Genomic DNA, 27885 nt, shown 5'->3' with positions numbered 1-27885 from the left:
TCGGTAAGCATTCAAGCTAGCTGATTGCCATAATGGCAGTTATTTTCTCATTAGTATCTTTTTATGCATCTAATCGAACCAATTGGTAGTCAGTTTTTAAAAAATGCAAGGGGAGTCAGTGAAAAGGAAAGAAAAAAAGAAGCCCGGAGTCGGAGTTGGAGTCGGCATGTTTTCTAACGACTCCGACTCCGACTCCTTTACCCCAAAATCAGTCCGACTCCGACTCTCCGACTCCGACTCCGACTCCACAACCCTGGTATAAACTGAGAGGAGGGGGAGACCCTTTTTTACATATAAATGTCAACTAGGATGCTTGAAATACAAATTTTGGTTTAAAAGAAATGCATAACTTTGTCTCAGTTGCATATCACATCTTCTTTTAGATTCATTATGTTGATAATTTGACTTTATGGATTAAAACCTACCGATTTTGTGTGTTAAGCAAACTGTAGTAGTATCTTTTTTATGAAAATTATAATTTTTTCTTTTCAAAAAAAAAAAGTAAGCTTGATTAAAGCATGTTATAATGTAGTGCAAAGCCACACATAGTCGAAAGCTCTTAACATGTAAATGGGTTTGACATTTGCTACAATTTTTCTAATTTCTTCTATCAATCAATAAATGTTTAGCGCTTTTTAATTGAAGTACTAGGAACTTTCCTGCTTCTGAATTAGTTTGCAGCAGTCAACACCCAATTTTGCATTACAAGAAAGCATAATATTTATTAAAATTAGAGCTTGCATAACAGATACTATTTCTCAGAATGACTTTCTTTACCTACTTACCTTTTAACTTTTTGACGACTACTGAAGAACTGGCCACTACCGGTGTGTTTACCTTATATTATTACGGTAGATATTTTTCTTTTGTTACTTTTGATAAAGCATTTGTCATGTTTTTGTTTAAATAATGCTTTATCTATCATTATAGCTGGGCTCAGCTCAAGCAGCAATGTTCAAAGTGGGTTACTTCAAAATTCATCCTGAAATACCAAGCAGCATGTCTGAACGAGCAAAGAATTTTATTTTGAGGTAATGTTAATTGCTAAGTGAACCCTTTAAATTAAATTTTAAAACGTAACTCCATAACTGTAACTGATCTCTCACAAAACTCACATTGTCCAAATCTATCTGCTGCAAGAGCCTTGGGATTTTGTTGAATGTTTGACAGTTTTTTTTTTTATAACATTGCCTCATCATTTATATAGCGTAGTGTCTGCTTTGAATTTTTTAATGGATTTGTATTGATGCTTGTTTATTTAATTTGTATTTGTTTTCAAAGTTTCTCATTCTTTTAGGTGCTTTGTTGCTGATCCGGATCAAAGGGCAACTGCAGCTGACCTTTTGGAAGAACCATTCATTCTTGAGTAATGCAAGATTTTTTAGCTTCAATAATTGTTTTCCTTTTAAGTTAACTGTTAATTGTATTTAAATTCTTTTATGGACAGGCCTAGTCGCAAGAAGAAACACCCTAGGATGCCTCCTCCAGATTACAGCAGAAGTATTTCTGGTATTTTTTAACTGTATACTTTTATTTGCTAGCTGTAGCTTTGAAATAGTTTGTGTGCAATAATTTGTCTTGCTTTTGTGTCTAGTTCCTGAAAGAGCTCCAAAATTCGAAAAACCGGAGAAAGTTGAAAGATTTGCAAGCACTGGTGATGAAAAGTAAATATTCTATGAAACTTAGTGATTCAATTCCTTAATGTAAATTTAAAAATTGCAATTGGAGTAAATGCTTTTGGTAGAGGGAAAATAATAAAATCATTGCTTTATTTATTTATTTATTTGCTTCTGTTCATCAGCATACCAGTTACTGCCATATGCAAGACAAGTCCAGGTAACTCCCTGAAGATTCCTACACCATTCACCTTTAGGTAAATCTGATTTTGATTTTTTTTTCTTTTAATATCTCTTCATTAATACTAATACTGCTCCATTTTTGTTTATGTGCTTCACGAAATTCTTCCCTTTTTCAAACTACTTAAACATAGTTACATTTCCATAATATCCTATCAAAATCTTTTTCTTGTCTAAAAGTGCCATTTTCAGAAACCTGTGAAATACAGCTATTATTTCAAAAACCACAGAAAAAACCTGGAAAACATGATTTATCAGTGTCATTCCTTCTAAAAATCTCCTCTAAAATTGTAGGAGCTGGAGTTGGTCATTTTCACTCCTACTCTGCAACCCTGATATAAACTATTAGAATGACCATCATATTATTACCAGGGATTATCTCTGATTCATAGTGAGCTGAAAAGGCACCTATAAAGTATGAAATGTCAATAAAATTGTTTGAATGAAATAGCCATTTAATTTTAATTAAAAACACGCTTTATTTTACAATGTATATGCATTGTTAATTAAAACCATGTAATAGATTTCAATGGAACTGCAATTTCTTATAAAATAAAGAGATAAATAAGGAAAATATCAAGAATTCAAATTTAAAGTACATTTTAAGTAAGTTAAAGCTAAATAGTATTTTATACTGCCGGGGGATCTAATGATTAAACTAACTAATTGCAATATTACCATCTTGAAGAGTAGCTCTAGTTGCATGAACTTCAAACATGTTGTCTTGTCATTGTATGATATAGCTTGAAATCCTGATGTTTAACTAGACTCATCAATTCTCAGGGTGGTTAAGTGGATTAGATTACTTATTTGTTAGTCTTGACATGTGTACTCTGCACAGAGAAAAGATAGGCTGAAAGTTTTTTAAAAAAAAAGGTTGCCAGAAGGTTTTCCACTTTTCTAGATTTTATCTGCAATGAAAAAAGGGAACCTATATTGGTCATTTGCTTGGCACTATTTTGTTATCCGTGCCCAACATGTGGTTGATGCCTCTAAATGGCATATTTCTTTTTTTATATTTAGAGTATCTTTTGCATGGATGCAGTTTTGTGCCTATGTGGGTCATGACGTAAAATGCGCATTTAAAAAGTTTAATGATGGTTCTCAAACTTAGATTTACTCTCAATTTTTCTGGGGTTTCGTTTCCTTATTTTAGGAGGGGGGACAGGTGTGCTGCAAAATTTGGAGGGGTCGTCATTTTCTGGGGGAGGGGGTTTGGAATATGCTTTCCTAAAGTTTCGAACATTAAGAACGTAATAGAGATCATTCATCAGCCATCTCAAAATTCAATCGAACACAGTATTTTAATAATAATGGCTAAAGAGCATTAGTGCCCAAATATGGTGGTGAAGACGGGGGGGGGGGGGGGGCGGGTATGATGCTGAATGCAGTGTTTTTATTTTTGAATCTGATTTTTTAACATGCTTTTAGTCCCTCTTTCAGAGGGTCTTTCTTTTTTTGAGGAAGGGAAGGGGAGGGTGCCATTTTGTGCGGGGGAGAAACTTTTGGCTAAAGCGCCTTGATTATTACTGCGCACAAAACAGATTAGCCATCGGTCATCTCGAAAATTATTTGAGCAATTTATTCTAACAAGAATGGTTAAAAAGCATTGGTGACAAAAAAAATGGAGGGGGGGGAGGGTCGAGTGGCTCATGACGCTGAATGCTCAGTTTCAAATTTGTTGGACTTATTCTTATAGCTTAATTGAGAACCTGAAGTTCAAGGACCTAAGGCAGGTTGAAAGTAAGCCCAACTGAAAATTGTGGAATGATCTGTCTGGGGGAAAAGAATTACAGATCCATTTTAACAGTCAAAAACATTTTATTAAACAGTTAACGGGGGGGGGGGGGGAAACAACAATTCTGTATATCACAATATTTATTCCCAAAACAATTAATGACTAGAAAAAAAACCCGAAACATTCATAGGAAAAATTCAAAACAAGTTTCATTTAAAGTTCTAAATATTTTCAAAATGACTATCTATCTAGTCCCACCTTGAGTTCATGCCAAAATACGAAAAAATCCTGGTAAAATAACATTAAAAGAAAGTCATACCGCAGGATAATTCATTCTTAAAAGATGGCACACCCAACACATAACGGCACTTTTCCACATATCGATACCCTGAAGCATTGATACTACCCCTTTCCTCGGGGACGATAGTCATGCCTTTTTCTAAGTAGGCGTGTCAATTTTAGACTGTAGGGTCCATTCCATCCATTAAAGAACCCTACTGAACGAACATCCAGCCTGGCCTGACTCCCGGACGCCGTCTTGTCCTCAGGTGGTATCCTCCGTTTTGAACCGACATCAGATTCGACTAACACGAGCCTTCAAACGGCCCTATTCAGCCTATCTTCGGCAAAAATCAACTTCAATTATAAAACGACCGTCAAGAGCACTCGAGGTTAACTTTAGAACAAGCCCGCACTTTTAGTTGGAGTAAAACGAAACTTTTCTTACATATTTCAAACTACAACCACTTCCTCAGGGTGGAAAATTTAGATAAGAGACATCGCTCCCAGGTACGAATCTTAACACCAAAACAACCGGCCAACAGCCGGTGTGGCACCAGAAACAGCAAAGAGCTGAGATGAAAAAATAAGAGAGTGATTGATTTATTGACACTCCTCTTTATACGTTTTCCTTTCAACTACGCAATGGCGTGAAGCAATATAATTCAATGCATAAATTAGTTGTCAGAACAACTCAACACAGTTAACACTTTAAACTATAAAACTTTTAAAAATAGTTTTCAACATAGATTCAGCAAAAAGTCACTCAACACTTATGCCAATTACGACATCCTATTGCGATGGTAAAGAACACGTGAATCTTGTTGGAATTTTAACTCTGTGGAACAATTTATTTGCCGGTTAGCTAATAAGCCGGTTATGGGATAATTTTGATCAAAGTTCAAAAACGAAAGAAGTAAGTTGTAAAACTTTTTAAAACCTTCTACAGCTTTAGGAATTGTCTTCAAGAACCAAAAATATATTATTTTTGTAGCAAAATTTTTGTGGTGATTAATGAACGTGGTTTTAGTCTCCATCTTTTGGAGTATCTTAAAATATATATATATTTTTTTGGGGGGGGGGGGGAGGTGCGATGCAACATTTGGGTGGATATCTTTTCAGGGGGAAGGACACTCAGCTAAATTCTTTGAAATTTGTGTCAAACCATAGAGATTATCCATCTCCAAAATCATTCTAGCATTTTTTTCTAAAATTCATAGCTTAATCAGTCACGCCCTTTATAGTTTAAAATCACCCCAACATCTCTGTCAAAAATTGCATGGAATATTTGAGATTTCAATTGTTTTGCATGTTTTAAAGTTTTTAATTGCTTCAAAAGTTTGGAACTATTTTAACATTGGATAACTTAAATCTGCTCATTTTAGTTTCTATTTTAAGTTTGCTTTTTTTTTTCAAAGTTTATTAAATAACTGACCACAGTAATCACCCCCTTGTTTGCTGAATCTGCAAGCTTCAAATTAGCATTTTGTACCGCATGGTGGCTAAAAACAATTTTTTTGATGCTGAACTTTTGTGCACATCAAAGACTAAAAAATCAATACTTGTATAAAGTGAGCAAGCATTAATTTTGAAATCACTTCTGATACTTTTTTAATTATGGATTGTGCTACATTAGTCTTTCATTTTAAATTTTGCACTTTGATTAATGAGTGTTGCCCAATCTGATCCTCACTGCCCACTTTTAAAGGTTGTTTTTGGAGCTTTAATAGTGTGGTGTAAGGGGCTTTGTTCATGGTTGAAACTTTTGTATGAACTGAAATCAAATCAGCTTTTATTATTTCATTATTGTAAAAAAATAATTTTATTGAAAAGTCCTTGAATACTCCTTGAAAAAGTTGTCCACTTTTGTGTATGAACCTTGTTAAGCTTCTCTACAGAATCAAAATATCGTCATTGGTACACACAAATATATAGTATATATAATTCAGTAGAAAGTATGATTTGGGATGCTAAGAAACAAATATTTTAATAAAACTGCCAAGAAAGACATAATAAAATTACAGAATATTATGGCATTGCACAATGTTATCTGCTTTTCCACTCAAAAATGAGTAAATAGAAATTAGTGTTATTTTAAGCAAAATAAAGTCAGTAAAATTTATGTGTTAGCCTTGTAGATTTTTCATAATCAAGCAACCTGCTTCTCATGCCTAGTGGGTGATCAGGGACTGTTTATTTCTTTTTCTCTTTATTTCTGTTCAAGTTTTAACCCTTGAGGTGAAAGTTTCTAAAGTAAATACTTCTGCTTTAGTCATTTATACATTAAGGATTACATTTAGCATGTTCTTTCAATGCATTTAAAACTATCTTGTTCGAGACATCTTTAACTAGTTAAGTGCATTTTTATATCATATGTCAAGTGCATATCAGTACACGTTATGTATGTATGCATTTTCAGTATCTATGATTATTTAGTTTTATGCTAACTATCTGTACTATATCATTCTAGGTTGTTGCTTCATTTTCCGTAAGTGAGTTAATCAACTAATTAGTTAATCTTCCTGTAGATAAGTGAAACTCTTGAGTTAGAATTAATCTTTTTGCTTTTAATTAGTGTAGTAAAACACCTCTGGGGCGGACAATAACTGGATAAACATTTTTGCCTATGAAAGAAGGGTGTCTGCAGGACAGGGATTTTTAAATTATGTATGTTTTATTTTCGTTTACTTAGAGTCAACCTCAATAACTCGAATATTCCTTTATCTCAAGGTTTTTATCTCATCAAAAAATAATTTAGTTCAGCCAAAATAAGAAAATGAAATACTTTCCCCTTAAGCACATTGCTTTGTTTCTCAGCTTGTATGAGGGGGATAATTAATATAAATACAAATGCAAATGTGACTACCAGCAAGAGGCTCTGGTCCCAGCTAGGTTGGTCCTAGTCAGTTTATTAGTCCTCAATGATGATCAATGACCCTCTTAAAGCTACTTATCCCCTCGCTCATTACAGCCTCTTCTAGTAAGCTGTTCCAAGAGCCCAAAACCTCACTAAAGTAGTAACTTTTCCTTATTTCCAGGTTAGCATGAGATTTAAATAGCTTAAAACAATAACCCCTTCATGATACAATACCCCCCTTTGAATGATACAATAATCCCCTTTGAAGAAACCAAAGAGATTCTGAAATTATGGTTTTAAGCCATTAACCCTCTGTGTATCCCTCAATCCACTGGTAACATAAGAGTAACAAAATTTGCTCGTCCTTCAATTATCATGCGCATGATGTAATTTATAAACCTTTTTCCTCTATTTCACCATTTAAATGTCAGTAATGCATTTTCTGAAGTAATTACATTGAACTCATAATTTAATTAAGAAAGGGTTTCACTGAAAATGTGTTGCTTATTAAACTTGATTTCAGAAGGGGGGGGGGGGTATAATCAAGATTTTTCTGAAAAATTAGCCGAAATAATTGTTTTTAGTAGTATTAATTTTTGAGTACAGAAGGGAAATAAAATAAATAAGAGTTAATATTAATGAAGAGAGAGAGATTAATTAATAAAAACCTGTCATAATTTTTTAGTAGTAATAAATTGCATGAGGGCGCCATTTTTTTTCGAAAGAAAGGATTTTGCACCTTAAGTTGGCAAAACCTCTATAATTTATAGCTTGAAATTTCATTATGTACTGAATGTAATAAGGTTACAGTAAATGAAGCAAAATCTTAATGTTCTTGTTTCAGAATAGAAGCAAAAATCGCAATCACGGCCGCAAATTTGTTATGAAGATCATAATTTCCAAAACTGAGCTTTACAAAGTTCGCGAACGCAAACACAGACAAATCTCTTACTCGATTTAATAAAATTTACATTTCTGATGATCCTAAACTCGTTCAATTACATTATTTCTCCTTTTAAAAAGGTAATTTTTAAGTGTCACGCTACTTTTTAAGCAACACGTTTCCAAAATGGGTCACGTTTTCAAAATGGTGCTGTGTCGAAGATCGTTCAGTTTCACAAGTCAGAACAAAAATTCTCCTTCCAAAATGAATAAAAAGCAGTACAATCATATAAATTTCTTTTGTAATACCTATGAACAAAAAAAAAAAGGCGCCCTTACATCAAAAGGAGTCTAGACAGCTTGGAAGGAATAAACCGTGGAGACAATTTTTTTTCTTTTCTGTTTAAATCATTGTGTTTTCTTTCTTTTTTTTTTTCTTTTTTTTTTTTTAGAAAAGCAAAACTGCACATGGAGGGGAAACTAAACCTTTGTAAATGCTTCCCAAGTAAAGCAGAAAATGTTATCCTTCTTTTTTTGGAAGGAGTGGCAAATGAAGATGATCAGAACATTTTCAGGGGAAGGGAGGGGGGGGGGGTATATTCAGGATTTTGAAGTGATTTCACTTTCCACAAAAAAGGGGGGGAGGTATAATCGATAGGGAGTTACTTTCGGGATTTTACGGTATTTTTATGAGTGACATCAATGAGAATATTTCTAGAAGCATGAATTGTTTTGCTCATGATGTAAGAGTTATGGGGATTGTAGAAAGTGAAGAACAGGTAAAACAGCTTCAAGAGGATTTAGATTATATTACTAAGTGGGCGGATAGGTGGGGTATGGCAGTTAATGAGGGGAATGTCAAGTGCTACACTTAGGTCATGGAAAAAAGCGTACAAGTTATTGTTTAGAGGGTTCAATCATTAGTCGGGCAGAAAATGTTATTGATCTGGATTTCTTAATAAATCAGGACTTCAAGTTTAGTCAACAGTGCAGCATTGTATGTAACAAAGCCAACTGAATGCTTGGGTTTATCAATAAATCTATTTCAAACAAATCTAAGAAGGTTCTTCTGCCTTTATATAGGTGTTTAGTAAGACCCATTTTTGGAGTATGCTGTGCAGTTTTGGTCACCTTATCTGAGGAAAGTTATTTGTGTATTAGAAAGGGTTCAAAGAAGGGTAACTAGACTAGTAAGGGGACTTTCAGATTTAGATTATGATACTAGACTTAATAGACTTAATATGTATAGCCTGGAGCAAAGGAGGATCAGATGGGACATGATTCAGTTGTTTAAATTTATCAAAATGAATTATGTTAATGGATTAAATTTTTGCACGGAAAGCAGGACAAGGGGTCATTGTTTTAAGCTATTCAAATATCAGGCTAACCTGGAAATAAGGAAAAACTACTACTTTAGTAGGGTTTTGGGTACTTGGAACAGCTTACCAAAAGAGGTGGTAATGAGCAAGGGGGTGGATAGCTTTAAACGAGCCATTGATCTTCATTGAGGACTAATAAATTGACTAGGACCAGCATAGCTGGGCCAAGAGCCTGTTGCTGGTCGTCACATTTGTATTTTGTATACTTAAACTCTGCATCCTTTAAATAGACTACATTAATTCAAAATGTGTTTATTTTTAACTAAATTTTAAAAATATATAACTCTACGTAGGCAACTATGCAGATTTCTCAGAGGGTTCAAATGACCACTGGCATAATTCTAGGTATACAAAGACCACCGTAAATCTAGCGTTAATCAAATGTGTTAAATCTAGATAATCTTATAATAAATATTGATGGCTAAATTTCAGCATCTATAGGCTGACATTTGGACGTTTTATTTGCTAACAAGAAAATAGTTTCTATATATTTTTTCAATTAATGTGTTTCAAGTGAAAGTTGCATTGTCCATGAAGAAAGCTACATGCCACTTTTCTCTTACAAACTTTTTGTCCCAAGTAACAAGCCAATCTGACATTGTACTGATTGTACTGATTCACTGGTTGTCATCAAATCTCTTTAGATTGAGTACCATTCAGTTGGTAAATGCTTTAAATCTAGACCTCTAATTGAGGTCTGTCTGCTTTCCAGATGACAACAGGTTTCAATTTTGCGCAAGATTGTTAAGGCAAAGTTTTAGCCTACAGCAGAGCTTTTTGAAGCAAGTGGGTTTCATCAACTTTATAAATGTATCAAACTTTCCAATATTCACCTAGGGTAACCCCACCAGTAACAGACAAGGGTCCAGTAACAGACAGTCGTAAGTTTGGATTTAAATAATAACAATTTCAGGTGGTTAAAACTAATGTTGCTGTGGCCCATGAATATGGTGCAACCGTGAGTTATCAGAGTGAATTTTATGAGTCAGTTGTTATTTACAAGGCAGTGGTGGAAGGTTGTGAAAAACCACCACTAGGTCAGCTTGTGTTTCATGTTCGTTTAAATTTAATAATTCTTTAGTTCTAAAAATGAAGAACTTTTGCACATTTTAAAGACAAAAAGGAAATTTTGTCCATTACTCATCCTGTTTTAATCCTATCTGTTACTAGATATCATCAGATTTTTCGGTATCTGTTGCTGAGGGTTGCACCTTTTTGGAAAATAAGAAAATAAAATTAGAATTAACTAATTCAAAGTCAAATGCAGGCCCCTTCAACAGTGCATAAAAAAAGAACGAAAAGCGCACACAATGTAGACCGAATGACAAATGAATGAAAAATGGAAGGAAGCTAAGTAAATAGACATGGAAACCGGAAACACTGGGTCACAGAACAGCAACAATGCTTATAGTGCGGAAAAACGTCACGAACAGAAAAAAAAGTTTTTAACGATAAGCTTTCTAAACACCAGGGTAAGGGGGAGTACTCGACAAATCATTGACGACTGAAGCAGAATTTTTCCAAATCTAAGAGGATTCCCAAAAATCTAAATCATAAATCAAAGAACACCCATGAATAACCTTAGCAGAAGAAAAATCGAAAATATGATTGAAAAACTAACAGTGTTGCAGAGCACTTTTAAACATAGGGACTAAGCGACATCAATGTTGCGTAGTGAAAAAATCTGTCATCTAGAAGATGTGAAATTAAACCACTGGGCGACATTGGAAAATCTAAAATTGGTTCACTCATTTTTGTAAACAGATTTCAAATCTTTGTAAAGCTGTAAGAAGCCCCTCATCTTCTTTTTAAAACTGTCAACTCATACTTGCCGAAAGACTTCTTTTTGTTCCCTTGTGGAAAGGCCCTGCCCTTGGACTGGGCCACCTTGCACTCAGCGCCAGATTAAGCAATCAATTAGCACCCCACCTCAGTAGCCCTTTCATTGATGATAGCCAATAAGCTTTTTGCGGCTGTCTGTGTACAGAAACACTACTTGTGACGGGGCAGCAAAAGTAGTTTGCAGCAGGAAACAGCTGTTTTTCATTCAAAGATGCAAAGAGAGGTATTTTCCGAAAGTGAAGCCAAAGGCTGAAGGGTCGGGATTGTTTCCTGGAATTCTTTTCAGTAATTTTTGCTTTAGGGTAACTGAGGATCATACCACACCACCCACTTCCTTTTTTATGGCTTTGTGAATAAAAGGGATTCGCGCATTGAAACTTGTAGGCATTGGCAATAGATTTATTTTTTCTTCAGTTAGGATACAATAGGACTGAAGAATGATGGAGTCATTTGTAACACGTTTTAGCTGTAATTAAGATTCCTTTAAAGTTATAGGGTCGGGGGGGGGAAAGTGATCAATGGGGTAAAGTGGTCATACGTCAAATAAATGGCTATAGCTCGGAAATAAATGTTCGAATGAATGTGAAAATTTTATTTTACGTTGGGACAGTAAGAAACTACATTTTGAATACAAAATTTTACAACTGGCAAAAATTTTATTTGGTAAAAAAAATATTTTGTGTGAATATAATATTCACACAACTTGTGAATATTAGTTAGATTTAAGTTTTTAAATCTAAACACCTCTTTTAACTTCCTTGGGAAATTTTTTTTGTTAGAATTATGAACAGATTGACTGCGCAGGAAGCTTCCTACATGTCTCAAGAACTCGTTCTCATTAGCAGTTAGCTGAATCTCTTTTAGATAATTTTTTAGAACAATTTAAGCAAGATGTGGTAAATATGGTCATAATATTAGGCTTAAACAAATATTATTATTCTAATGTCACTTAATCGTTAAGTATAAGGCAGATATAAATTAAATATTAGTATTGTTTTTATAATAAACAGAGTTAAATACAGGAGTATATGCATACGCATGTACTGGTGTAGGTCCGTATATAGACGTATTTACATAAATGCACCAATAAATACGTATATGGGTATCTGCAAGTATTTTTAATCTATACAGATATACCTTCGACTATACACATATATACTCACTTATACTCGTATATATATATAAGCACTTATATACTCAGGTAGACACGAATATACGTATACGTACTCGAGTAGACACTTACATACAAGCATATGATATACAAGTAAATAGGTTGAGTTTAAACTTTAGGTCAAATTATTAAAATGTGTTAGAGGAGAGGATAAGAAGCAAGAATCATAAGGAACATATGGTCACAAACACAATGCTGACTCGCTACATGCACGCAAAGCCAGAAACTGATAGATGCAAAACAGGTCACAAATTTATATTACACACAGAAAATTTTACACAATATTTTAAGTCTCAAGAAAGTTTTAATGCGATTGATGAAATTTGCGGCCTGCAGCTATAATACATGTGCGTCGCAATCACAAAGCACTCTCTGTTGCAATAACGAGACTTTTGAAAAAGTTCCATCTGACGCTGTGCCTTTGTTGCAACTACAGGCCGTAACTTTTAACAACTGCTCTAAATATTTCCTAAAAACTAAAATGTTGGGTAAAATCATCTTTGTGCAACAAAATTGCGATTTGTTTGCATTCATCAGTTTCTGGCTTTCTGTGCATGTAGCGGGTCAGCTAACGTAAGTTCCTTATAATTCTTTGCTTTTTATTCTCCCCTCTCACACTCCTTAGATTTTTACCCAAGAGCTTGGATTCATTCTGTAGGCATACATGTATATAAGCTTAAAAACTCGTTTATACATACATGTACTGATGTATGCACGTAAATGTACATCTATACGTCTATACGTACATATATAGGTATATACTTGTGCTTCACAATATATATATGTGAGTAGACACGTACAAACACGCACTGGATGTATCCATGAATTAACTCTTGTATACTCGTATATGTGTGTATGTACACTTATATATGTGTGTATGCGTCTACTGTACACGTACATACTCAGGTATGCACGTATGTACTCGAGATACAAGTGCATACACGTATATGATATTCGTTTACACGTGTATATACCCGTACGTTCACGTGACACGTATATACTCGTGTAGACACGTATACACACCTGTAGGTAATCACGTATACATGCTTATATACTAGTGTATACACGTATATACTTGAGTAGGCACGTGCATGCATGTATCTGATGCATACATGTATCTACTCATATATGAACGTGTTTACTAATGTTTAAGCGACACGTATATACTTGTGTATAGAAACATATGCTTGTGCATATGCTTGTAATTATAAAAATAACAGAAATATACAAATATTAGGATTGTTTATAATGGTTTTGCATCTATTTTTAACTATGACCACTTTACCCCATGCTATGACCACTTTCCCCTACCCCATGGGGTAAAGTGGTCATAAATACAAAGGGAAAAGAAAGTGTTATAAAACTACTTAAATCAATATTTATTTTCCTAAAACTCAGTGTACTGTGTTCTTTAATAATGCAATGTAAAATAAAAACAAAAAAAGGTTCAATGTTTAAAGAATTTATTGTATTTATTATTCACATAAGTTGAAAACCTACGATTTTATGACCACTTTACCCCACCAGACCCTAATGAATTTGAAATTCATTTTGATGATTCAAAGAATTTTGAAGGGTAAGTTTGGTTCATAAAAAAATTTGCTTATTTCTAAAGCTTTACTTTAATTATCCATTACCGCTTTTATTTTGTAAAAATGTTTTTGAGACATTTGTTACTTATACTATCATTTGCATGGCCAGATTTACATTTTAGCTGAAAGCTATAGCTTATAACGAAAAATTGTGTGAAATGTCGTTTCTAAAAATTGAAAATACTTGAAAAAAAATCACTTTCATTTTCAAATGCTTGAAAATTTGGAAAATGTGGCTACAAGCCTTGAATTTTTGAAACTTCTAACAAATTGGAATTGATAGAGAGGAGGAGTGCCAAAATATGTTAAATTCAGTATGTGCTTCAATGTATGTTCATCAAAGTATGCTTCAATTTTATTTCTTTCTAAACATATAAATTATGAATTGTTCATATGGTCAGTACGTTACTCTCTTGCTACCTATTTTTTAAATCTGTACCCATTTCTTTTAAAGCATTTTGTCAATGGGTTGGAGAGGTGATTAAAAACTAACTGTATCAAAAACCCATGTGAGCAAGTAACAATGCAGTATTCTTTCTCCTCCCTCGCCCTATCTCTCTTTCGACTGCTTCATCAATGTGTCGACCCCTAAAAAATTTTACTGTGTATTATCTCAACTTGCAAGAGTACATAAGTTTAAAAAATTTTGTTTGCCTATTTTTTCCCCGGATATTTTTGATTCCAATCTTCCTTTATATGGCTTCAAAATGCAGGATTTATCTTATTTTTCAAAATTTCCTCTGGGGGAACCACCAGAACCCCTAATTTGGGGAGCCCTGTATCATTCTCTCGATGCTATTCCCCTTCTTAAGGGAAGTCCAAAAAGGCAGGCAAACACACATTAAAAAAAGCCAAAAATAAAAGGAAAGAAAGAAAAGAGAGCATAACTTTATGTGTCACAGGGGAAAAGACAAATATAGAGCAAAAAAAAATAACAATCATTAATAAAAAAAACACTTAAGCATTTCCTCTTTCACCACCGACAGAAAAGTGTTCTGGGTTACAAAAGAGGCCCCATACCGAGACCGCCGAGAATCTTAGAGAGAAGGGGGGGGGGGGAATCTTGTGGGCCTGGTCCTCACAAAATGGGCAATTCGTTAAGCAATGGAACTGGATGATTCGTTGAGCGCCGTTTTAATGAAGTTTCGTTGCTCTATGAATAATTACTTCAGTTAAATAATTAGCAATTGTTGCTCTTGCAAACTTTATGTTCCTAGAATTAAATAAAAACTTTAACGTGTTATTTTGAATAGAAAAACCTGCATTTTTTAGTCCACATTAACATTTCGAATTGCTTTTTTTTAATTATGTTAATTCTTGCCAGAGCCATGTTTGTCTACTAAAAAAACAAAGTGTTCCTGAGAGGCTCCATAGAAAGGTATGGTTGGTCTTTACTCTCTCCCCCCCTCCCCCCCCCTCTAATGAATTCGATGAGACTTTATTAGGCGTATAAATGATTTTTCATCTCTTGTTAATGCAACTATATATTTTTTTTCTCACTTGATAAGTTAATATCAAAAAAATTATTCTGTAGCACTAGACTTTATAATCGTGTACTTACGTTTCGCTCCTCTGTTTGCATTTGGATAATTTTCATCTTTGTGTAATTGTTCAAAAGTATATTTAAAAAGGCAGAAACACGTTTTAAAACAAGTCCCATCATAAGACGATTGCAACTTTCATTCTTCATTCATGTTGTCAAATTCAGGAAGGTTTTGTTTAACATCACTTTTTAAAACACATTTTACATTTAGCAAAACCAATAATTCTTCTTAGTCTCTCAAAATAAACATTTTATGAAAAATTGCAAAAGTTTTCTCAATTTCTGAATTGGAATAGGTTAATCGCCCGTTGGTCAAGCAGATAATTTTTTGTCGTTTCTTCTGCTACATCAAAGAAAACTGATTTGTTTGAGGCTAAAAATGTAACTCAAGAGTGACACTGCAAGTGATTTTTGATTTTATATACGGCATATCCAGAAATATAAATGTAAAAGGATACATTATTTTCATTCTCTTTGGTGCAGTTACAAAAATCAACATCAAGCTTCAATAATTTAATCAATATTCAGATTGATATTATAAATTGTAATGTACTGACAGATACTTTGAACGAACGTGAGTTGCTCGCAATTTTGAAAATAGTAATTTTGCAAAATTACATTTCATTTATGTATTTTAAAAGATTTTCATTTAGTTCATGACAATGAAGATGCAATATGAAGACGTATTTTGATATAAACAGGACTCGAATAAAAGTTTTGAAGACAGTGGGGACGAAATTTATTTGGTGCTCCCCCCCCCCCAGCTTATTTTATATGCCGAAACAGTAAAATATCTTGGTATTTGCATATTAACCAGGGTTCGTTGATTTAAATCACGATTAAAATCATGATTTAAATCAAGTGATTTTTTAACAAAAATCATTGATTTAAATCAATTGATTTGAATCAAGCGATTTTTTTAACAAAATCATTAATTAAAGTCAGTTGTTTTCATTTTTATAAATTAAATTTCCTTTTTTAGAATGTATTGCTCTGCATTTAACTACACTACATTTTACAATCTTAACTTCAACAGGCAAAACTACGTAGATCCCTCTTTCTGTGCATGTAACAGATTTTCACTCTCGCAATATTGCTTTTACTCCAAAATTACAGTTTAGAACAAAATAAATATTTGCAGGGTTTTTTTATACACCATGACTAATATAGTTAAGAAAAGTAATTGTTCAACATATTATTTTATACTTAAACGTTCATCATGATCCGAACCTTATCTTTAAGCAAAGCATAAAACAAAATCACATCTTATCTAAGCACACACATGCCCACATTATGAAGAATTTATAAATATTAAAAATTTATTGAATAGTTAGAGAATTTACCTTAATTTTAAAAGTAAACTGAATGGATTCATCTATTGTATATATATATATGTTATGTTTATACATATAAAATAATTAATATCTACAAATTTTTGAACATTTAAAAAAATTTAAAAAAATCTGATTTATATAAAAAAATTTGATTTAAGTTTTAAAAAATCCAACTTTTTCTATTTTTTAAAAAAAGCAAAAAAATCACGGACCCTGGTATTAACATATCTACTAAATTTGGTGGCATCTTATATTACAAAAAGTAGAAGTGACATAGTATTACGATAATTAAACATGATAATATAAGATGTCGTCAAACTTTGCCCGTTGGCAAAAGCCATTATTATCAAAATTATCTATAGTTTAACTTAAAAAAGTGTTGTAAATGTAGAATTAACTTGGAGTGGTTTTGGAATTTGTGAAAGAGATTTAATTTTTACAGGGATTTTTTTTTCTAGATTTAATATTTACATCTTGCTATAGTGCAATATGGAATGAGTCCAAAATCAAAATTTTTCCTAGAGATTTGGTGTTCCCCAAATGTTTGTGCCCTGGACCTGTGCCCCATGTGCCCATGCCTTAATCTGGCCCTGGATATAAACGCTGCAAGTTTAACCAAGTTAGTTCTTAAATACGAATACATCATTTACGATTTCATTACAGAATAAAATTAGTTAATTAGCGTATCCTTGTATGTTAAAAATAAAAAGAGGAGGGTCTAAAAACATATAAAAGGTTTTAAAACAATTCAATCCATTTACCTTGCATTTAAATCAATTTATCATGCTGTAATCATTTTGTCTTTAAGTAAAAATATTTCGTGAAACTAAGGAAAAAAAAAGGTAATAAAAATCTAAATACAAATAAAAATATTAAAAAATGCAAAGCATAATGAACGTTTAAGGCATTAAAAACATCAAGTGAAATATGTGATAATTTTTGGAAAATTTGGCCAGTATGCAAATTAAAGAACACAAGAAATCCACATGGTGCTATACTGGATGAAAGAAATTTCTCATCGCTTAGCGCTAGTTAAGATGGCGTTTAACCAGTTTTGCCCAGGCCCACAAGATTTTTTCCCCTTCTCTCTAAGATTCGCAGCGGTCCCACCCATACCTGAAATAGCTTAGGGCCCCGTTAAGTCTAAATCCAGCCCTGATCATATGTTTTAGAAATAATAACAAAACTGCCTTTATATACTGTTCTATGTAATTATTCTTCATTCCCTTTTTAATATGGGACCTACCAAACCACTCTTCTTGTTGATATTACCAAAGATCACCTACAAACTGTGTTAAAAAAAAAAAAAAAAAACTTGTAAAAGTTTCCAGGGGAGGGTCCCTTTTTGCCAAAATCATTCATGAACAGCCTACATTTTGTTTTAAGCGCTTGAGTTTTAAAATGTTTCCGGATGAAAACTCCTCCCTCCCTAATGTCATTGAAAGTCTTCTAGAACTACGTTTTTGGAGTTTCAATTTTGAAAAATTGCTGGTCCTCTAAAAGTAATTCATGAATCATGGATTGCCTACATTTGCAGTTTGAAACAAATTTTGGGAGTGGACCTCAGATCCTCTTCAACTGCTAACCTTACCAAAAATAGTCTTAGAATGCGTTTTTAAATCTATAAATTAGAAACAATTCCTGGGATGCTCCTTTTAGTCTCTCTCCTTCCCTTAACATCACCAAAAATCATCTAAAACAGCCTTTTTAGAGCTTCTATTTCCGAGGGAGCGCTCCAAACCTCTTCTCCCCTACCATTATCAAAGATAATTAGAATGCATCTTTAAGACTACAAATTAGAAAAATTTCTTTTTGCCTCCACGTCACAACATGAAACGATTCTTAAACTTCGTTTTTAGTAGTACAATTGCAAAAAAAAAATCCGCCGGAGAACCCTTGAACCTCTTTCCTCTGAACATTATCGGACATAATGTTTGCGTTTTTAAGGTTTCAATATTGAAAAATGGGCGAGGGGAGGGGGTCGCACCCGAGCGCATAATATTACGAAAGACAATTAGAATGCATTTCTAAGATTACACATCAGAAAAATTTCCTGTGATATGGGCCCTCAAATCACTCCTCCCTCTAGCATCATCAAAAAGATCATCTAAAACTGCATTCTTAGAGCTACAATTTCGAAAAATAGACAGGTGAGTGTCACCGAACCTCTTCTCTCCTAACATTACCAAAGATCGTCTAAAATGCATTTTTAAGACTACAAATTCAAAAATTTTCCGGGGGAGAAACCCTCAGACCCCCTTTACTTCAGAGTTAATATTACACTTACGGTTAGGTTCATATCGGCTTTCTCTTAAATCAGAATTCCTCTACAGTCGCCTCAGAACAATTACAGAAATACCACTTTGAGGCGACGATATATGCACACATTTGTTGAGAAAAGAGTAAAAATTATTGGGAAGGTTTATTAATCCTTTATGATAAACTTGTGTCGCCTAGTAAAAATTCCTTAAAAAATGCTCTGCAGTGTCGTGCAATAGAGGAACGTTTTAAATCTTGTTTCTTGAAATAATTTTGTCTTTATACAGAACTATACAGAATTCTTTATACGGAATTCAAGAGAACATGGGGTCTTTCCTATGTATGTCATTTGACACTGACAAGAAATACTCTAAATGCCCCATCTGTCAAGTTCCTAAACCAGGTGTTTTAGTTGAGAAAATTTAAGTTTGTTGACAGGGGAAAATGCAATCGAAAAAATTAAACTTTTTTAAAATTCTTGCGATTTGAAGACTGATTCTTGGGGAAAAAAGGTTTTTTTTCGCAACTAAAACACCCAATCCAGGAACTTGACAGATGGGGCATTTATAGTATTTCTTGTCAGTGTCAAATGACATACATAGGACAGATCCGACATTCTCTTAAATTCCATATTAAGGAACATGAAAATTATGTCAAGAAACAAGATTTAAAATGTTCCTCTATTGCACAACACTATTGGACTTTTAATCATGTTTTCGATTTTTCTTCTGCCAAGGTTATTCATAGGTGTTCTTCGATTTATGATTTAGATTTTTGGGAATCCTATTACGTTTGGAAAAATTCTGCTTCAGTAGTTAATGATTTGTCGAATACTCTCCCTTTCCCTGGTGTTTGGAAATCTTATCTTTAAAAACTGTTTTCTGTTTGTGACGTTTTTCTGCACTATAGATATCGTTGCTGTTCTGTGACGCAGTGTTTCCGGTTTCCATGTCTATTTACTTATCTTCCTTTCATTTTTCATTCATTTGTCTTTCGGTCTACATTGTGTGCGCTTTTCGTTCTTCTTTTATGCACTGATGAAGGGGCTTGCATTTGACAGCCCTGAAACAGCTGTCTGCTGAGTTTTTAACTCTATTTTAATACTTTAATTGTACTTTATACATGTTTTTGTTGTTTTACTCATTCCATAGTACAAAGCTTTCGACTGCTTTTTTACAGTTAGATGATATGTAGTTGCATGAGAAAAAAATAGTTTTAAAAATCTAAATACATTAAAAGGCTCAGAAAATAGAGTTAACCTGAGAGTGATGTCTTAAGCATGTCTGTTACTGGTGCTGTTATCCTATTTTATTTTCAAAATTTTAATTTTTTATTCCTTAAAGAATTTGTCCTTAAAAAAATTATATCAGTGTACATGACTCCCAAAAAAGGGTCTGTTTTAGGATATCCATACCACAAAGGTTTGTTATACCTTAGGCTTAATGCCTCAGTGCCAGGGAATTAAATACTCCTCATAAGAGGAGTGTTCATATTTGGGGGGTGTCCGTTAGGAGGGGTTTTACTGTAATAAAAAATATATTTAAGCAAAGAGATTCATTCCATTGAACAGTATATTTTTTTTTTCATAGCATACATTCCTTGACTGGTTTCTTGCATGCTGCATGCTCATATTAAAGAATATTATTAATAGCATTATAAGACTATACAAAATGATAGAATACATGCGCGGCTGAAAGATTTAGAAATATTTTTATGTAATGGAAGGGAGCAAGAAAGAAAACAGAAGGAAAAATTCCACTCCTCATTTTTCAGGCATTGTACTTGCATAAAATGAAGAAAGTATTAATTGTTGATGCCTTCTTTAAAGTTATTTCAATAAAGAGCTGCTTTAACAATGAATTGAGCAAGAATAAAATTGATTTGCAACTGTGGCTTTTCCAGCATAAATTCCATACAGATTCACCGGATTATTCAATTTCCTTTCTGTTTGACCATTAGATCATTATCATACAATTTCAAGGTTGGATTTAACATGTTCTTCTAGGCCAATGCCCACCTTTGGCTTTTGAGCCATTAAGTGACGTGCTGACCAGTATAGATGGCCCTCCCTGAAAAGGTTGCCCAGGATTTTTTTACTATGGTTCTGAGCAGAGCAAACCTTCAGGTTTTCAGTGTTCATGGCTCCATAGCCACATAGCTAGCACTGTATTGATGTCAGGACAGACATTTGTGGTGTAAGTGTGCCACACTAACCCCACAGTGTAGGTTGTGATCAAGGAGAGCTTCAGAAATGAGGCTCTCCTAATTCTTGCCCAATTATTCTCTCCAGCCTGACAGTTCCATTTTTTAACTGCTGATGTTTTCTGAGTCTTGACAGAATGAAGAATGTTCTGGTGTCTGGGCTAGGGTAGAGCTGTCCCTTGCTTTGCCAGCCTGTCAGCACCACTGATGTTAACATGGACTGGGATCCATTGGAACTTTAGAATCCAGCCAACGCCCAGCAAATAGTTCAGTTTTTTCCTACAGTCAATGGTTCTCTTGCAATCTGCTTGAGAGTTAGTGGAAAGGTTAGGAATGGCAGCTTGCGAGTCAACCAGGAAAGCAGCTTTCTTTGTATTCTTATGATTTTCAAGTTCGGCCGCTGCCAAGTGTATAGCGGCCTCCTTGCCATCATAGTTAATAAGGGAGCTCCCACGACAGAGTAACCCTGGAATTCTTGACACTAGTTGGCGGCAGTGGTGGATACAAGGGGAGGGTCATGGGGGTCATGACCCCGCCCCCTAAATTGTTGACACTAGTATCTGTCCACATTGTGTTCAAACACTTTATGAATACTAAAATGTAAACAATTTCAGTAGTCTTTTCAATTCATTTACTATTTTTGAAAAAAATATTTCAAATACTTCATTTTTTCACTGCTTATGAAATCAATTTGTAACATTTATGCTCTATTAAGTGCCTTACTCCTGGCCGATTCGGTGCTTTTCACTGACATTTAAGCAGTTACAGAAATTTTTTATACCCAAAATTGTTGGCTCGTTCAGGTGGGAGAGGGGAATTCCTCAGCATGACCACCCCCTAAAATGGCAGACTATATTCCCCCCCCCTTGTTAGCGGCATCTGTTTCACCTGCTCCTGGTATAGAAGAGCCATCTATATATGAAGTCAGGCCAGTCAAATGTAATAACACAATATAATAACACTAATAGAAGTGAATAAGAGGTTAGATATTTTTAAAGAAATTTAATGGAATTTAATCTTTGTAGTAGTTTTGCTTTCAATAATCCAGTTGAAGAGTGCTTGCTTAGTCAGTGAAGAATTTATGCCGCTGAAGAGTGATTTACAAAAATATAAAGCCATAAATTTGAAACAAAAAAGTTGGGGATTGCAATACGTTATTTTCTTATTATGTATGATTTCTTTTAATTTTTTGCTATTATATTGTAGTAGACTTGAAAATGTTGGGATCTTTTTCAAGGTTTGATCAAAAAAAAAAAGCAGTTTCTTCATTTATTTTTTGTAACTGCTACAATTAGGGGGGGAGGGAGTCTGCAAAAAGTTATTTTATGCACAGTTCAGGATGCATACTTCTGACCCATTATTTAAAATTTTTTGTAACAAAACTTGCATGTGTCAACCAATAATGTTTGCCAAAAATGTATTTCTTGTATCATTCCATGGCTGCTTCAGTAAACGTTTAATCACGTGCTTAAATGCAAAGCTTCAAAGAAAAATTTTCCTCCCTTAGGGGAATATCATTTAAGTTGAGCATGAATAAATAATAATACTAACAAAAATAGTTTTCTAATTAAAAAAAATAATTAAATGGAAAAATAAATAGTATGTACCCCATATACCTTTTATGCTAAAACTATATCTTAATGAACAAACAAATTCAAGCATATGAGATGATTAATTCAAAATTGATTATAATGTGGCTTTTGATAATAATGTTACCATTTGAAATATTCAAGATCTTGCTCATTTCAATGTGTAAAGTTGCCTTACCTCTTCCCACCAACAATTTTTTTCAAATCAGCTGCAATATTTTAGTTTCTCGAATGTATTGAAATAGTTTTAAAATGAGGGGTGGATTTTATTTTTAATTCCTTTTCCCTCTTTCTGTCATCGTACATAGTTTTCTACTGATACTTTCCTCCCATTATTTCTTTTCAAAATTTTCAAATTTCATACATCAGTTTATATTATGTTTATGGATTGAAGTTAGGGGCTGCTTTTATGTGTGGCAAAGAAAATTTTTGTTGCCTTTTTCTTTTTTTTTTTCTTAACAATGCTTCAGCTTCTAAGTGAATAGCATGATTGCTTACGCCCTAAGAAAATAATTCAGCCTTTTAAAATATTTTATGTAATTAAAGTTGCTTGTCTCATTTTATTTTTCATTCATATTTCAGCACTGATTCCAGTGAAAGAAGATCTAGTACTATTTTATTGAGCCCTCCTATTGATAGTCCACAAGCAGACCAAGAACATGGAATGTTTTATTTGCTGAAAAAAGATACTCAGCGAAGAGCTTTCACAATAAAAATGCTGTCAGATAATGATGAAACAGTAAGAAATATTTAAATTTCTTCACTTACAAATCTATCTATTTGAAGTACTATGTTTTCCTTTCTGCTTAAATATATTCTTAGTTTCAGAAAATATTAAATGTTATTTAATTTTACACGAAACAAGCTGCTTGATAGCACAATTCGCTTTTTGTGCCATGCACTTTTTTTTTACATCTTGAGTAACAGAAGTGTAATTACTGTACTGCTTATGCGGATCCAACTCAGCTTGATCCGAGTTTCTATTTACTTTTTAACTCATACTGAATGTAGTGAATTGATCAGCTAATTCCTCCAGCATGACTTTTAGGTAACCTTAAGACTAGTGTGTAAAAAAAGGAAAAAAAAAAGCTTTTTTCTTTTTTTTTTGGGGGGGGGGGGGAGGATTGGAGAAAAAAAATCAGATTCTTTAAATTAAAATCAGATTTTTAAATTTAATCGAATTTTATTTATTTATTTTTATAAGCGACAGAAGCTTCAGTTGGTATTTTATTTACATTTATAGATTTAATTTTTCTTGGACTTGATAGCTTTAAAAATTACAACACCATTATATTTCAAGTATTACGTCACCAAAACATTTTATAAACAATTTAATACAAACAAAATAACATATGATTCAAATCAAATCTAATTTGAAAAGCATAGTATTACACAACAGTAAATGAAAGGAAAATATTGTTTAATTGAAATTAATTTGCTCAATTATAATCATTATTTTATTAAGTGTATATTGTGTTATTTTTTCTTTATTTTTAGAAAAGTTTTGCTACCATTTATGTATAAAGTAGAGATGGTATTTTAAAATCACAGTTACCCATTTTTATTGCTCACTTTCTTGTAAAAGTATATAAATATTTACAAAAATTTCTAACAGTAAAAAGCATGTAACAACCTTCATCCTATTCATTTAATAAATATTTTTTGAATGTCTTTTTGGTTTTTAAGTTTATATGTATATATTGTAATTTTTTTATAAGAGCTGCCTAAGATTTTATAAGAACCCTTGTAAATTTTTTATAAGAAAGTCGCAAGAGTTCTCTCGCGACTTTCTGGTTGTGTGGTAAGCTTCCTGCACTGATGAAGAGGTTCTATTCTAGCCTTGAAATAGCTATTTGCAGTATTTTCTTGACAAATTGTGCTTTTTATTTACGTTGGTTTTTCACTTTAATCATATTGTAGCAAAAAGCTTATTTGATCATTTTTCATTTATTAGTGTGATGATTTTTTTTAAAAAAATCATTGTTATGATTAAAAATCTGGTTTAAATCAATTGATTTAGATTGCTGTCATTCTAATTCAAACTGTTATTTGATTAGCGTCATTGTACCAAAGAATTTGATAGAAGAATCTATTTGTTGAAGACTTTATTATTTCATTGTTTTTTTTTTTTTCCAGAAATTGATATTAAATAATTTTATTCAATTAAAGATTTTTTAATGCATTCTTTTGGCTACTCCAGCATGTTTTACCAGTGGTGCCCTCAAAGGGCTTTATGGCACAATCTTTGCCATTGAAATTTTAAGGGGGGGAGTTTTATAGGTGTTCTGGTGTCATTTTGTAATTCATAACTTGTCCTTTTGTTGAACAGCTGAATTTGGGGATAGGCTGGAAAGTTTACAGGATTAAACCCTATTATATCGTCCAAGATTCCATGGGTTTTGAGATTGAAACTCTCTTTTTTACCTGTTTTATGCATTTTTTTTTTAAATGGTTGGTTTGGTGTGACTAGATTTCATATCATCAAGTAACTTGTTTGTTTTCATTTATATCTGTTTATTTGTTCTTCCTATTGCTTTGAGCTCACTTTTTCGCAGTATTTTACTTGCTAAGCTGCATTACAGTGATTGGAAAAACTACATTTTATTTGTAGCGAACTATAACTATTTTTTTTAATGTAGCAACTACAAACTACTTTTGAAATGTGGTCGCTACTTCTCTACTTTTCAAAAAAGTGATTTATGCAAATTTGTGACTCAGGCAACTAACTGGCCAATAGAAATAAATTTAAGTTCAGATGGCGTTGTAGATCAAGACTCGTTATCTGTATAAAAGACAGTGCATGCAAGCTCAAGATTCGTATGAAAATTCATGCTGTTTGGTGTTTAACAAAAATAGTGCTGGATGTTGAAAAAGTTTTTTCTCTGAAATTCTGTTTGGTTCTTGAAATATTTAAGAGTAACATATCAGCAAGGCATTATTTGAGTACCTAGAATCATGGACAAGCGGTTGGATGACTGGAAGCAGGTCAAATTGTCACTACTGTACCTGCTGCAATGGGTGTATCGAAAAGTCATATCGAGATTAATGAAAGCCACTGAAGGTGGGAACTAGGAATGCATTGCAAAAGCATGCCTTGGGTCCTAGTAGGACCACAACACCTTCAGAAGATCGCTATGTAACCCCTTGTGGCAAATAGGAACAGAAATTTCACTCTTGGACAGATAGCTACTGTTCTTGAGACCCGCTAACAGTACGGATGTTTCTGCAAGAACCATCTCACAGCGATTAAGTAATGTTGGTTTGCATGTATGGAAGTCCGTACGTTGCATCCTCTTCATTGCCATCGTCAAGAGAAATTATGCTGATGTAAGGAATATGTTGGTTGGGATCGCCGACATTGGTCTAGAGCGATGTTCTCCGATGAATCTTGTTTCAGTGTGACAAATGATTCTGATCACCAACTGCTGTGGAGAGGGCGTCGAACACGTTATGCACAAATTTTGTCTGTGAACATGATCAAGTTATACTGGATAATGTTGGTCTTTTTAGGGGGGGGGGGTTTAGGTCCTGACTTTCTCTTTATGGACAACAATGCATGGCCACACAGGAGCATTGAAGTATCAGTACCACTGCAATGTGAAAACATTCTCCGTATGCAGTGGCCTGCTTACTCTCCCAACTTAAATCCAATTGAACATGCCTGGATACTCTTTGCAGACGTGTTGCACAAGGAACCATCCTGCCCAGAACAGTACAAGAACTCAAATCCACCTTAAGAGAGGAGTGGGAAAATATCCCCCAAGCACTCCTCGATAGTTTAGTGGGGAGTATGGAAAACAGATGCAAAATGTGCATTAGTGTCCATGGTATGTCTGTGGTAATCACACATCATACTAAGGTACTCATGTCTCCATCATTCTGACCTAGATCACTTTTTTGTGGTTGTTTGAAAATAATCCAAGTAGGATTTTTTTTTTTTTTAAGTTTTTACTTCATCTATACAGTAACATCTGTACTATTTTGTACAGTAATCCCTCGGTATATTGCGCCTCATTACATTGCTCATTCGAATATATTGACTTTTCTTCTCTCCCCTGCAACATTAAACGTTATCAAACTTCATTCTAAATTTGAAATTGCTTAAGTAGTAAAAATAATTGTATTTCTCAGGAAAATTCTTTACTTCCCTGTTTAGCTCATAAATTAAACAAGGATATATTTCATTCTTCTGACTTCACTACGCCTTTAGTTATAATCGTTTAAATTCCCATCTCACCGAAAAACCGTAGGAATATTTCAAATTGTTTTTTATACTATTAAAGAAATGCACATGGCAAGATAATTTTATTTTGTTGTTCTTATCCAAAATTTCTTCGTAATGTAAGAACAAGTTATATTTATTGTAGATGTTGCTTAAATGTTAGTTCAATCCTTAGTACGAAAGATCTCGGTTATATCCCGTTTTTGGATATTTGGTGCTTCTTTATCCCAATCAACACAATATAACGAGGGACTACTGTACTTATAATAAAGGCACATCCTCCCTACTACGTACTTAGTTCTGTTTCTTTAATCGTTGTGTATTCTTAACTATTCCAAAAATCGTAATTGTACCTTAGCAATTGTCAAGCAGGGTAAATAAAAATTATACTCACTAGGGTGTCCCACAAGAAATGAAAGTTGGTTTTTCAACTCGCATATTCTCTTATATTTTTCCTCTTATGTAAAAACAATTGTGATAAAAAATTTCATATAATTTGAACAAAGACAACCCGTGCTGACTTGCGTCTGAAAGTGTAAACCAGCTCTTGTTTGCTTGGCCAAATCATATAAAATTCACGAAATTTTCAACTCCCAAAATCACCGATATCTTCATTTTTGGGAAAATAAGTGCTTTTATTGTATTGGAACAATAATCTCTTTGAAATCTAAAACGTTCATCCATGGGACATTCTTGGCAGCCATGAAAAACAAAGGCGTCACTAAATTGGTGGTTATTGCTGATTCATATAATACTTTTCTTTTTAAGTCATGCTCAATTCCATAGAAATATTAGAGAAATATGAAAATTATGGCGGAAAACAAATGAATGGCGTCAAACAGATATAACGCATTGCGTCAAAATTATATAACAGTGGCCGTTCGTATTTCTATGAGTCTTATTTCTCATCGTATCCGCTGATGTACTTGTATAAATTTTGCACCAATCAAATTCGTTTTAACCTTGATTTTTTCTTAAAGTAATTTCCAGAAATCGCTACAAACTACTAATTTTTTGTACGAACTACTCACTTCTCTACTTTTTTTTTAAATAGTGCTCTACACTACAAACTACTAGAAAATTTAGCTACTACAGTAGCGTCACTACTTGTAGCGTGCTATTTCCAACCACTGCTGCATT

At 33.4% G+C, this 27885-nt stretch overlaps 1 protein-coding gene across 4 annotated transcripts in view; it reads left to right on the top strand.

The window, feature by feature from the left end:
- LOC129231457 (mitogen-activated protein kinase kinase kinase 15-like) overlaps positions 1–27885 on the top strand; it is a 132480-nt gene that overhangs the window by 68327 nt on the left and 36268 nt on the right. For 2 of the 4 annotated variants that reach the window (XM_054865778.1, XM_054865777.1), the window contains exons 22-28: positions 931–1031; positions 1298–1366; positions 1448–1509; positions 1595–1664; positions 1802–1873; positions 6344–6361; positions 23106–23262. In XM_054865778.1, the coding sequence (XP_054721753.1) occupies positions 931–1031; positions 1298–1366; positions 1448–1509; positions 1595–1664; positions 1802–1873; positions 6344–6361; positions 23106–23262 (549 nt within the window). The remainder of the gene's footprint in view (positions 1–930; positions 1032–1297; positions 1367–1447; positions 1510–1594; positions 1665–1801; positions 1874–6343; positions 6362–23105; positions 23263–27885) is intronic. The other 2 variants (XM_054865779.1, XM_054865780.1) reach the window with 2 other exon arrangements.

Source organism: Uloborus diversus, chromosome 10 (genome assembly GCF_026930045.1).
Source record: "Uloborus diversus isolate 005 chromosome 10, Udiv.v.3.1, whole genome shotgun sequence".
Lineage (NCBI taxonomy): Eukaryota > Metazoa > Arthropoda > Arachnida > Araneae > Uloboridae > Uloborus > Uloborus diversus.
Note: the sequence above shows the minus strand (reverse complement) of the source record. Positions and strands in the feature narration are given on the sequence as shown.